This window comes from Miniopterus natalensis, chromosome 1 (assembly GCF_054644295.1).
Source record: "Miniopterus natalensis isolate mMinNat1 chromosome 1, mMinNat1.hap1, whole genome shotgun sequence".
NCBI lineage: Eukaryota > Metazoa > Chordata > Mammalia > Chiroptera > Miniopteridae > Miniopterus > Miniopterus natalensis.
Genome location: NC_142081.1, coordinates 68,458,689 through 68,472,095, shown reverse-complemented (window position 1 = coordinate 68,472,095; position 13,407 = coordinate 68,458,689). Strand labels below are relative to the sequence as shown.

Genomic DNA, 13,407 nt, shown 5'->3' with positions numbered 1-13,407 from the left:
TCGGGGTAAATAAATGTGGTTATTCTGTTTTGATATAATCTCAACTTATCAGGCATACGTCTGTAACTGCAATGCAAACAACACATCTATGGGGTTGGGGTCTAAGCTCTTAACGCCAGGTTACTATACTTCCTAAGAGCACAGGCCAGCAAGAGCAACCACCACCAACCTGTTCTTTAGTTTTCTGAAGCACACAATCCATCTCCCCATTTAATAAATACCAGGAAACAATATATAATACAGAAGTTTACTAATCCTGTGGATGGGAAGATAACTTGGCTCCCCAGTGCTCTTTTATACTTAGACGTAAGAGTTTAGTCAAATCCACTTTTAAAACGAGTGTCTCCATGTCCCACAGTTTCTAGGTCTGGGCAAGGACCCAGTATCACATCTTGTTCTAAGGCTGAGTCTTTAGAGAAACAGAGTTAATGTCAGTATGAGCACAGCACATCACTCAGCCAAGTGTGTCACGCCAAGGCTGCTTTGACTTTGGTTTGTTGCAGCTGCTGTTAGGGGTAGTGGGAGGGGGATTTTTTCCATGTTGTAGCAGAGGGTTGTGGGTAAAGGTCTGTCGTAAGGGACCTGGGGGAAGAAGAGAAGTTTAATAAACAAAAGGAAGGAAGAAACAATGACAGAATTTAGACTGAAAGGGCTATTTACCCCTGGATGCTAGCTCCAAGTGATTCTGCATGCGCCGTTCACGCTCTTGTAGCTGATAGTTGATTTCAGCATTCTTCCAGCCTATATAAAGAGTAAGTCAGTCTCATACCCATTTTTAGACCACCTTCCTCCGGGCCTGACTCACAGAGGACAGGCCCTTACCTGTTTTGAAGCTCTTTAAGAAGCCTTCCTGTGGAGGTAATTTGCTGGCATCATGTACAACACGCTGAGGGATTTTAAGTACAGTGCGTACAGCTGGAATCCGGAGGCAAGCCACCTGGACCAGGGAAAACATATTCGAGGAGAGCCAATACACGAACACTGCCTGGATGAGAAGAGAAGGTAATGAGAAACTGCATCCCTGGTTATCCTGCAGGAAGGAGGCTAGGCTAGGAGGAAGGACTCGGAGCCAGCCCCTAAGTCATTGCCTACCGAGGGGAAATGGACAGTTATGGGCAAGACTGCCAGGGGCATCAATCTCATAACATTTCTCATCCAGTGAAGGTCAGCACTTTGCACACCAGTTTCAGCACCTAGCTGCCAAGAGAAAAGCAGAGGAAGAGTAGCAATTTTAGTGACTATGGCTCAGATTTCTTACCCATCAACTCTATTCCTCCAGGGAGTAAAGAATGATCATTCCATATAATTGCTTTACCCTAATTCCAGTTCACTTTGCAGGCCTGGCACCTGGCCAACCTGGGCTTACCTCAAGGACACCCCACATTGTAGCAGTGACTACCAGTGGTAATATGTAGGTGGGGTCAGATAGTGTGAGATCCTGGAACCACCAGAGGCCACCTGTCTGTAGGCTGGGCACAGGAAGATTGGCCATTTCTCTCAAGGAAATGAAGAAGGAGATGAAGATCGGTGCCTATCACAAAGGATAAACAGTGTCAGTACTGTTTATCAGAGGGGACATTTTCATTATTCCATTATTAAAAATCATGTATAATACCACCTCCACCTGCTTTCTGGGGGTCTAGGGCATGGGAAACAGGAGGTAATCTGATTGGTTCAGGATAAAATAAGGGAAATGTTTTTGCTTACCTGAGTCAGAGGTAGAATGAGAGGTCTAAAGAGTTTAATATCATGTTTTTTCTGATACAATGTCATCTCCGAGGATGCCCTGTAAACTGAGAAGCGAGGGGAAGTTAGTGGTTGGGCAGAGAGTTACATTGCTGGAGGTGACCATCCTCATCACCTGCCCCACGACTTTTCTAAATGACCCTGGCCAGTCACTGGAACCATAAGGTGCAAGAAGCAGGTAAATATTTAGGACCTGCCCAACTGTAGCAACTCCTGACTTAGGTTGTTCCTTTCCCTCAGCAGAATGTCAGGAAAAGTGTAAATGTGGTCCTCTCCCACGCTCATTCTGCAATTGACTCACACTCAGCATGGTCTCCTGCCAACTTGGCGTCTCTGATTCGAGTGGAAAACTTTTGGATTTCTGGCATGTGGTTGTGGATCTTGGCTGCCTCTCGTTGGCCCTTCACAATGAGAGGAAACACCAGGCAGCGGGCAAAGACTGTACCTGGAAAATACATACTAGGATTGGAGTAAAATTAAAGCAGTTCTACAGCTAGAAGGTTGAAGATTTTTAGATTCTTACTGAAAGGCTCTCTCTTATTCTAGTCTTTTCCATACTGTGACTCATACCCAAGGGGCCCGAAACAAAGGTAGGGATATGAGTTAGTTCCTTCAAGGCTCAGTCCTCTGCTTTGACATCACAAAAGTCTAGCATTAACTTCTCTAAGCAAACAATCATGAATCTTGTTTCCTTGAACAAAAGATGACAGAAGGTGCTTTTCTAGATCAATGGATTCCAAACTTTTTTATTATCAATGGAACATCTCCCTTTCTCCCCCAACTCCTAGTCCCAATATGTGTAACAGATAAAATTAAGCTGCCCTAGGTGAGGGGATAGTCTTGCTATAGGACTGTTTAAACTCTGGCCTTTGCTTTGGTCAGAGAGGTACCTTGACAGAACACTGGGGTTCTCAGGAATAAAGTTTGAAAGCCGCTGTTTTAGAAACCTCTGGAGCAGGAGCTAATATGGTGGCCTACCACTTAAGCTCCTTCCTATTTCTTTTTTTATACTTCATATCCCTGATCATGGCAACAAATATTAACTTAATTTATGGTATCTATAGACAAGCAAGTGGGTCTGGGCTAAAGCCAGTCTGGCTCAGTGGTTAGAGCTTTGGCCCATGGACTGAAGGGTCCCGGGTTCGATTCTGGCCAAGGGCATGTACCTCCATTACAAGCTGTGCAGGCTCGATCCCAGGCCGAGGTCAGGGCATGTACAGGAGGCAGCTAATCAATGTGTCTCTCTCACATCAATGTTTCTCTATCTCTCTCCCTTCCATTCTCTCTGAAAAGCAATGGAAAAAATATCCTCTGGTGAGGATAAAAAAATAAATAAAAAGAGATGGGAGTTGAGGAGAGATACAGGTTTAGGCTTTACCAACATTATGATGGATGATGTGCAGTGGAAAGAAGGGAGCTAAGGATGGAACCCAGAATACCAACACTGGGTATTCTGGGGTAGACAGTGTATTGAACAATGGAGATGGGAAGGTGTGGTCAGAAAGAAAGGAAGAAAATCAGAAAAGACTGTCACAAAAGCCAAGGAATATATTTCAGAGTCTAAAGTGTCTAACACAGAAAAGTCAACTATAAAAAGAAAGTGGATTTAGCAATGATGTAATGGCAGTTACAATGAAGTGGTAGTAGTAAAAGGGTCAAAGAGTGGAAAGAAGTAAGCTCACTGGATACAGAATACTCTTTTAAATAATAGCTATGAACGGAAGGAGAAAGTGAACTAAGAATAAAAGGTGAACTAAGAATAAAAGGGAAAAGATTTTCTTCCAAGAAAAATATGGTATACTTGAGCATGTTTATATGTTCAGAGTAGGTCAATAAAAAGGGAGAAGTTGAAGACACAGGGAGATAACATGATCCCAGGAGCAACGTGTAGGAAGATACAGAATCTGAAGCAGTTTTAGCCTACAGAAGGAACAATGTGAGCGTTTCCCAATATTGGGGCTTAACTGCCTGATCTGACTTTTTACTCTCCTTAAACCAGGGCAGCTTCATCACTGTGAAAAAGGTCCCCTTACTCTAACCCCATGCTCACATTCAAATATTTACACTTCTTGAATCACAGATGTTCTACTGGCATTACAATGCCCTTTAGGAAATAAAGGTGGAGTGCATCTAAGTATCATGGGTCTTTATCCCTCATTGGAATCTGTTTTTTCTGACCTCTAAACTTCAACTATTTCCTTGATCCCCTCACAGAATTGCTATTCTTTAAAGTTCTATCCCTAACTCCCCATTTCCTCCAGGATCCCTTTTCCATGATGCAGTCCTCTTACACACAGCAATGGCCCCCCACCAAGGTAGGCCCAGGTTAACATGTATAAATTCCAGTAGGTTCTGGATCATTCCCACTGGGGTGTAGGACCCCAGCCCCAGTTCAGTGAAGCTCTGTTCTGCAACAGCTTGGACTACATCTGCAGTCTCTCCAGAAGCCACCTCAGTTACTGCTGTAGGTGAGGGAGTTGCAGGAATGACAGGAGGGGCCTGAACCTGTGCAAAAAGGAAGCCATGTGTAATATTCAGTAGGTGGGACACAGAAATTGGGGGCCCTTTATGATAACCAGGACTGGGTTGTTCTCTTGACTCTCTACTTCCCATTCTCCCAGGTTAGCCTACATGTCCACAGAACTCAGGTCTTAAAAAGAACACTTCATTTTGCCCCCAAGGTAGGAAAATAACTTACTGATAGAAAGATGTTATGAAAGTTATTTCTTATATCAGTGTTTTCCAAACTTCAGTCATTTGAGTATCACTGTTAAGATTTTGCACATACTCAAACCATTATAATAATTTTCCTTTAAAACAACTCAGTTTTTAAGACCAAAATATCTACTTAGTCTCAGCCTCAGATATATCAATATTCATGAAATCATGTAAATGATATGCAAGTTTCAAATTTCTAATACACACACACCTGGAATCACATTTCATATTGCCATCAGTGGCTTGGCACCTCTGGGAAACAATGGCATGTATATAACGTAAATCTCTTCTGCTGTACTCCCCCCAACTGACTTGAAAAGACCCCAAGCAGAGAGCTGTGCGGAGTGTGAACAAGAACCCTCCTCCACATCCCACTTCCCCCTAGTCAAAACAAAATAAAAACAAAAAATCAACCAAGCAGCACCACTCCGAACATTGCGGGGTCTAAACGCGTCTTACCTGGGCCTGTGCAAGCGAGACGGCAGAGACACTGAGGCCACGGGGGCCGGGCGCCGCGAGGAGGACATAGTGCGGGCGGCCGCAGCACCGGGCGGCTGGGAACGGGAACCCCGCGGCCAATGGTCTCCGGGGCCACTGCGAGGGCCCTGCGACGCTGTGAAACTGCGCGCGGAAAAGGAGGAGGAAGCGCTTTAATCGGGGGCAGAAGTCGCGCGTTATGCTCACAGCCCCCTCACCCCGCAAGGCGCAGGCAGCCAGCTCCCACAGGTGAGGACTCTAACCCGCGCCGGAAGGTTGGCCCAGAGGCCGCTGGGTCCTGCACCTCACCTGCCGCAGGCCCACCCCGCGACCCAGAAGCCCAGGCGGAGGTTCCCTTGGCAGGGGTGAAGCCTGTTCCGGGCACAGAAGCGACACGGGGCCGCTGAGCCCGCGGGGTCGAAGGAGGTAGCCCTTCTGCGTTCTCACGGGTCTGGAGGTCAAGGGACACAGGTCCCGGGGAGCAGGTCAGCGTGTGCTCATCCCCCAGCATGAGTTGCCCCTGGCTTGGGTCATAGGGACAGGACAGCATCCGGCAGCTCAGCCCTGGCGCATTCTTACCTGACGCTGCGGCCGTAGCAGGCGGAGGAGCTCCCGACGCCCGCACATCAGTACCACCGCCATTTTGACGGGAAGAGGGCTTTTTTCGCGCATGCGCACTCAGCCCCGCAGCCCCGCGGGAGAGGCTCTTTTGGAAATGGGCGTGAAGCCGGAGCGGTCGCCGCGATCGAGGCGGTAAAGGGAGACTGGATGGTGGCGGCCATGTTTGAAGTGGGTAAGAAGCCGCCAAGGCCGTATTTACAAGATCCCGCGGAGAGTGTTTTCAGGAGGTTGACGTTAAGAGCCCCCTAAGCGGCCTTAAGCTGAGGAGTTTTCCTCCGTTTCTAAATCCATGATTCTGCTGCGATATGTTGAGCTAAAAAATAGCCTCAGGACAGCCTTGGCTGTGTCTGGTGTGGTTTACCCCCCGCCCAGTGATGTTGGATTCTTATTTCTAGATAATACTGTAGTGACAGATCCAGTGAAATTTGAGTGTAGTCTGGAGTATGAACAGAAATTGGAGGACGGCAGCTTCTCGGAAAAAATTACCTCCCAGATAAAAGACAAAGCTTTAAGAGGAGCCTCCATCTTTCCCTTTTCCCTTTGGTGGGGTTGTGTGAGGAGCATCGTGACTGGGGACTAGTCTAAAGATGAAAAGCTGAGTGTTGAAGGTGGTTGTGTGGAAAGATAGAAAACCCCAGAGTACTTGTTGATGTCATTGAGTTGCTGCATCAAGCTGGGAACTACAGATCTCTAGACTTTGTTGTGTAAGATAATTAAAAGTTTTTACACAACTTTTAAAAGTTGCTTCTGTGTTTTGTTTCTTGAGGTTGATAGCATTCCTTAAAGATATGTGAAGCTAAGTTCCTTTCCTCCAAAGGAAAAATAAGTACAGCTTAGAAAGGTGAAAGGTGATGATATTTGAACCCCTGCAACATCTCTCAGCTATAAAGTACTTTTTGAATGAAAAAGTATAGTTTGGGAAAGATACAATATCTTGAAATGATTTCAATCACTGCTATTTTGGGATGGTTATGAATATACCTGACAGAAATGGTAAAAGAGGAGGCAAAGAAATAGAATATAGATTTAGTAATAATTAGAAATATGACCTATTAATCACGTATGTTGGATACTATTGTAAACAAGCTTTTTTGGTTACTTTAAAGAATCAATACAATTAGAGCTGATGACAAATACACAGCTACGAGACACTTGGGGAAAAAAATAACACTGTCCTGTGGTAGAGAGTTACTTTGGTGGCCCCAATAAACCATATCTCCCAGTATTTGCACCCTTCTACAGCCTTGTACAGCTATTATAGAAAATAGTACGGAGGGTCCTTAAAAAAACTAGAAATAGCACTACTATATGATCCAGCGATTTCACTTCTGGGAGTATGGAATTTCCTTTCTGAAAAGGAAAGCACAGTATTGGTGAGATATCTGTACCCCCATGTCCATAGCAGCAGTGTCTACAATAGTTGAGACATGGAAACAACATAAATATCCATCCATGGATGAGTGGATAAAGAAAATGTGGTATACTTATAAATGGGATACAACTCAGCCATAAAAAGGTGGAAATCCTGCCATTTGTGACAACCTGGATGGACCTGGAAGGCATTATGCTAAGTGAACTAAGTCAGACAGGGAAAGACAAATACTGTATGATCTCTTTATATGTGGACTCAAAACAAATTACCTAACTCATAGAAAAAGAGACCAGATTTGTGGTTATCACAGGCAGGGGGGATATCACAGGTGGGGAATTGAATGAAGGTGGTTGAAAGGTACAAACTTTCAGTTATAGCTAAAAAAAGTACTATAGTTAACACTGCTGTATGGTTTGAAAATTGTTGAGAGTAAATCCTAAGAGTTCTCATCACAACGAAAAATAAACTCTTTTTTGGTACCTATATAAGATGATGGACGTTAACTAAACCTATTGTGGTAATCATTTCACAATATATGTAAGTGAAGTCATTATGCTGTACACCTTAAACTTATACAGTGCTATATGCCAATTTGTATAGATGTAGATGTGAACAAAAACTAACTCCGTCTCTGTGTCTTGGATTTCTTTCATGCTGTGACCTTTGACCAACCTCACTGTCCTTAGCAGGCATATCAAAGCCTTCTAGTTGATGATTATCTGTGTTCCATAAAATGTAGCCATAAATATTTTTGTTAGTAATGTCCGAATGGCATGACAATGGAGATTAGTATCAAACTGATAATATTGATTATAAATAATCATCTAACACAAGACCACCAGGAGGTATGGCACATGGAGAGTACTGCATTCTTTGGCCCATTCTCTTGTCAATAATTGGTATCCAAGTTATACTATAAAAAAGTACTGAAGCAGGGGGGCTATGTGAAATAGGTGAAGGGATTAAGCAAAAAAAGAGAAAAAAAACCCTCATAGACACAACAGTATGTTGTGGACATACCAGAGGACAAGGGGGTGGCATGGGGGGGAGGGAAAAGTGGAGATAAATCGTGATGGAAGGAGACTTGACTTGGGGTGGTGAACATATTAGGGGCAGAGATGTTGATCTTGCTCTGTTGACCGTAATTGTTAGCTATAGTTATAAGAAATATTAATCATGTTCTGTTAACTGATTTTTTTGTTCCGATTAGAAAAAGCACTTTCTAACCTGGCTGGGAATTGTACACCACGCTGGGACATGGGAATTACCCTTGAAATGTGGTCCATTCTCTTTTTCTGAGAACTGCCTGTCATCATGGAAAGATTAACAACCTTGTTGGAGAAACAATGGAATCCTGGAGGCACTCACCCTTTGTAGCCCCCCCTCCACATTGCCTGTAACCTGGTCCTCAGAGGCGCTGCCCTGGAGTCTCTGAGGCACCTACCCTTTGCTAACCCAGCCTACCTTGCCTACTTCCCCATACCTGTACTTCCTATTTTCCTATGTAATCTTTGTCCTTCAACCCAATATAAGCAGCTTGCTTATGGGGGAGGGCAGAGCAGATTTTCATGGATGATCCTTACTGCTCTCCCATATAGCCGGCGATATTGGAATAAATGCCCATAAATAATTCAACCCTGTCTCTGCTTTGGCTCAAGAGGTGACAGGCAGCCCAGACCCATTGTCCAGTTTCAAACACACAATACAATATACAGACAATGAATTGTAGAATTGTACACCTGAAACCTATATAATTTTATTAACTACTGTCACTTCAATAAATTCAGTAAGATTTTTTAAAAAAGTATTGGAATGGGTCTGTTAGCAGAGAAGAATTTGCACAGAACTGCTGGGTCATCTGTCCACTCCAACCTTACATCCCTGTACGTAAATTACCCTTTAATACATTCTGTTACATTCTATGGAGTTGCCTGCATTGTTCTTTGGTCCAAAGATACCTTCTCATTATGGTGACCCATTACACCTTTGCCCTGCCACTGGACACAATTTTATCTCAGTAAAACTGGCAAAAAGTTTTCAACACAGTAACAATATGAGGTAGGTGATGGCTGTGTTAAGTAACCTTATTGTAGTAATTATTTTGCAATATATATGTAAAAGGTGGGACAAAAATAGGTTTACAGTTGTATGTGAAAGTTTATTCTCTTATTATTATTTATTTATTATTGTATTATTTTCCATACAAAGAACTATAAACCTACTTTTGCCCCAACCTGTATATCAAATTATTACATTGTATACCTTAAACTTTATAATTATGTATGTCAATTATATCTTAATAAAGTTGGGGAGAAAGTTCTGAGAAATATATGAAAAAATTCTACTAGAACTAATATGTAAATTTAGCAGGGTTGTAGGATACAAGGTCAATATACAAAAACCAACTGCATTTCTAAACACTAACAATGAACAATTGGAAATTTAAAAACCTACTTACAAGAGCATCAAAAACAAGAAACATTTAATAGTGAATTTGACAAAATATATGTGAGACTTGTACACTGAAAGCTGTAAAACATTACTGATAGGAAATATAAAAGGCCTAATTAAATGGAGAGATACACTGTGTTCATGGATTTTAAGACTCAATATTGTTCAGATGTTAATTTTTCTAAAATTGATTTATAGCAATTTCAATAAAAGTCCTGACATTTTAATAGAAATTGACAAGTAATTAATACATTTATATGAAAAATGTAAAGGACCTAGAATAGACAAAGTATTTTTGAAAAAGAAGAACAAAATTGGAGGACTTACAGTATCTGATTTCAAGATTTACTACAAAGCAACAATAATCAGGACAGTGTGGTACTGGCATAAGAATATACATTTAGATCAAAGGAACAGAATAGTTTCTAGAAATAAACCCACACGTAGTAATCAATTTATTTCAATAAAATTGCCAAGGGAGTTCAAAGGGAAAAGGAAAGTTTTTTTTTTTTTTCAACAAATGGTGCTGGAATAACTGGATATCCCTATAGAAAAAAATTCAAACCCCAACCCTTAGCTTGTATTACATATAAAGATTAACTTGGAATGGATCATAGTCTTGAACTTAAAGCTAAAACTATAATTTTTCTAGAAGAAAATACAAAAGAAAACCTTGGGAATAGGCAAAAATTTCCTAGACAGGACATAAACTATCACTAGTGATAAAAGAAAAATTTGATAAATAGGACTTCATCAAAATAAAAAACCCTCTGCTCTTTGAAAGACACTATTAGAAAAATTAAAAGGCAAGCACAGACTGGGAGAAAATCACTATATATCTGACAAAAAATTTGTATCTAGAATATGTACATGAGTTTTCTTACAACTCAATAATTAAAAGAACAACCCAATGAAAATGGGCAAATGTTTTAATCAGACATTTCACAAAAGAAGATACTAGAAAAAAGAGCCAAAAATCACATGAAGAGATGCTCAATATCATTAGTCATCAAGGAAATGCAAAATAAAACCACAGTGATGTACCACTGCACATCTACTAGAATTGCTGGAATGAATGGATTGACAATACCAAGTATTGGTGAATACGTGTATAATTTATTTGTAATTTTGATGTGTAACTTTCATAAATTTCTGGTAGGAATGAAGAATGGTACAATTACTTGGCAGATTCTTATAAAATTAAATGTATACTATATAACCAAGCAATTCCACTCTTAAGCATTTTTTCAAGAGAAATGAAAATATATGTTCTCAAAAAGACTCGTACATGAGTGTTCACAACAGCTTTATTTATAATAACACCAAACTGGAAGCAACTCAGATATTCATCAGTGTGTAAACAGATAAATTCTAGTGTATTCATACAATGGGATACTACTCAGCAATAAAAGTAATGAACCGCCGATACAACCTGGGTGAAGTGTCAAAAACACTCTGCTAACTCAAAGAAGCAAGACAAAGAATACATAGTCCAGTCCCATTTACATGAATTGCTAGAACCATAAAACTAATCTATAGTGACAGAAAGCAGATCAGTGATTGCCTGGAAGCTGAGTGGGTGGGTGAGGGTAGAATTGACTGCAGAGGGGAAGGAGGATAAATACTCTATATCTTTTTTTTTTTTTTTTTAAAGTTATTTTGGAATTTATTGACCTGTATTTAAACGGAACTGTTGAGCCTGGCTGGTGTGGCTCAATGGTTGAGCATCGACCCAGGAACCCAGGGGTTCCTGGTTCAATTCCAGTCAGGGCACATACCTGGGTTGCGGACTCGATTCCCAGTAGGGGGCATGCAAGAGGCAGCAATGGATGTTTCTCATCAATGTTTCTATCCCTCTCCCTTCCTCTCTCTCTAAAAAAAAAAAAATCAATACAAAACATAGTTAAAAAAAAAAAGGAACTGTTGACAAAGATTCACCAGAAATAATCTAAATAAGCGAGAAAATACAGTTAATGATGCTGAAACACTACTAAAATAATTTCAGGACATACGGTTTATCTGACATAACAATATCTCTTAGTTGCTGGCATTGATATGAAACCCGACTGCTTTTTACTTTTCTAAACACACAGTGGTATAATTAATAATATTTAACTGCTTCTGTTCTGTCCTGAATATATAAAAATTAAAATACTAATTAAAAAACTAATAGATCTTCTCTTTAAATGTTTCTAATAGATACAATTTCAGTTTTTCATTCAATAGTGGTGTGGTTTAAGAGATTTTTCATTCATAAGTCAAATAACAATCTGCCCAAAGGGAACTGATAGTCTTTAGGCTCATAGTGCAAATAAAGAATTCAGAAACGTAGCAACTGACATTTCTAAAATACAAGCAGATAAAATTCTTAGAAGATACATGCAATAAGCTGACCACAGAACTAGAACATTTGATTACTTTACTGGTGCTTTCAATGGGACTCCAGATGTTTCCAAACTCTACTTGAACTCTCAACGTAGGCTTTATATTTTGCTTTTCCACTTTGACTAATAACACAAACATGATTCAAATCCCTGAAGTATCCATTATAGTCAAGGGCATATACTACAACAGACTTGTCTGAAATTTCAAATCCAACAAAGTCTGCTCTATATCCAACATTTTGAATGGTCCTTTTTACTAGCAAGGTTGAAACTTTGACCATTTTCGGATTATGCTGCCTGACCAAGAGAAGCAAGGTTTGAATTGTTTTTTTGCCAGTGTCACTTCTACAACACTCAAGACAGTCTTTACAGTTAAAGTTGAGAGACAATCTCTACCAATTACTTATATGTCCTCTGTTGGATGGTCATTACAGTAGTTCTTCAGTCTGATAAAATCTACAGTTGTAGGAATGGATCTATCACTATTTCTGTTCAGTGCTTTGATGTAATCCAGTAGATCAGCAAAGAATTTATATCACACCTTGAGCACGCAGAGGGTTACAATGTGATGGCCTAACATCTCCTTCATCACATCTCAAACAAGCTGTTGTGTCCTGTCCATAATTAGTCCATGAGGAATAAACACCTTTTCAAAATCCTCAGCATAATGATTAGGTATACAAAATAAATCTAGGTCATAACCTGGTTCATCTTCACTAACCAGGATGCTGGGGCTGCAGGTAAGCACATGGCTCAGGGCAGTCTGAGGAGGGAGAAGCTGGGCATGGGGCCATGGAGGGGGTAGAAGTGTAGCAGGAGGCAGGGCTGGCTGGAAAGCACAGAGGTTTTGAAATATTCTATGTCTTGATTGTGGTGATGGTTATGTAGATGAGTACATTTATCAAAACTCAACAAATTATTCATTTAAATGGGCACTTTTTTAATGTGTTATACATCAATATATTTGATTTATAAGTGGAAAAAGTTTATAGAATTAATCACTGTTGAAATAGTATACTTGCCTCAGTTTTCTATATATTTCAAGCGAAAAACTTAAAAAAATTAGTTTTCTGGATACTTTACTTTTTAACTCAGCATGAATATTCATTCTTTGGTGCCTTGTGAGAGATGCAAATAAAGTGCTTTGGGAGTTCTGAGGAGAGAGAAATTATTTCTAAGAGAACACCAGGGATGGCTTCATGGAGGAAATATATTTTTTTAAACATTAAAAAAAAATTTATTGTTGAGAGTATTACAGATGTCCCCCATTTCCCTCTTCCCCCTCCCCCACACCATCCCAGGCCTTCACCTGTCTATTGTCTGTGTCCATGAGCTATGACTAATTTGTATTCTAGTCTCTTGGTGTGTGTTTTTTAAAATATGTTTTTAATGATTTCAAAGAGAGGAAGGGAGAGGGAGAGAGAGATAGAAACATCAATGATGAGAGTCATTGATTGGCTGCCTCCTATGTGCCCCCTGCTGGGGATCGAACCTTCAACCCAGGCATGTGCTCTGACCAGGAATCGAACCATAATCTAGTTCATGTGTCGATGCTTAACCACTGAGCCACGCCAGCCTGGCAAACCTTTGGCATTTTAATTATGATGTGTCTTGGTGTAGACTTCTTTGGGTTCATCT

The 13,407-nt window shown here is 40.7% G+C and overlaps 1 protein-coding gene and 1 pseudogene across 1 annotated transcript; both read right to left on the bottom strand.

Moving 5' to 3' along the window:
- Positions 1 to 233: 233 nt before the first annotated feature.
- Positions 234 to 5,598, bottom strand: OXA1L (OXA1L mitochondrial inner membrane insertase). The gene is made up of 10 exons (XM_016205797.2): positions 5,521 to 5,598; positions 4,924 to 5,085; positions 4,038 to 4,251; positions 2,048 to 2,191; positions 1,708 to 1,793; positions 1,367 to 1,531; positions 1,093 to 1,197; positions 823 to 985; positions 661 to 741; positions 234 to 582 (listed from the first exon to the last, which is right to left on the bottom strand). The coding sequence occupies exons 1-10, from the start codon at positions 5,581 to 5,583 to the stop codon at positions 455 to 457; spliced, it is 1,311 nt and encodes a 436-aa protein (XP_016061283.2). The 5' UTR covers positions 5,584 to 5,598; the 3' UTR covers positions 234 to 454.
- A 6,218-nt stretch (positions 5,599 to 11,816) lies between these two features.
- The window catches only part of LOC148094188 (hypoxanthine-guanine phosphoribosyltransferase pseudogene), a 35,259-nt pseudogene continuing 33,668 nt past the window's right edge, over positions 11,817 to 13,407 (bottom strand).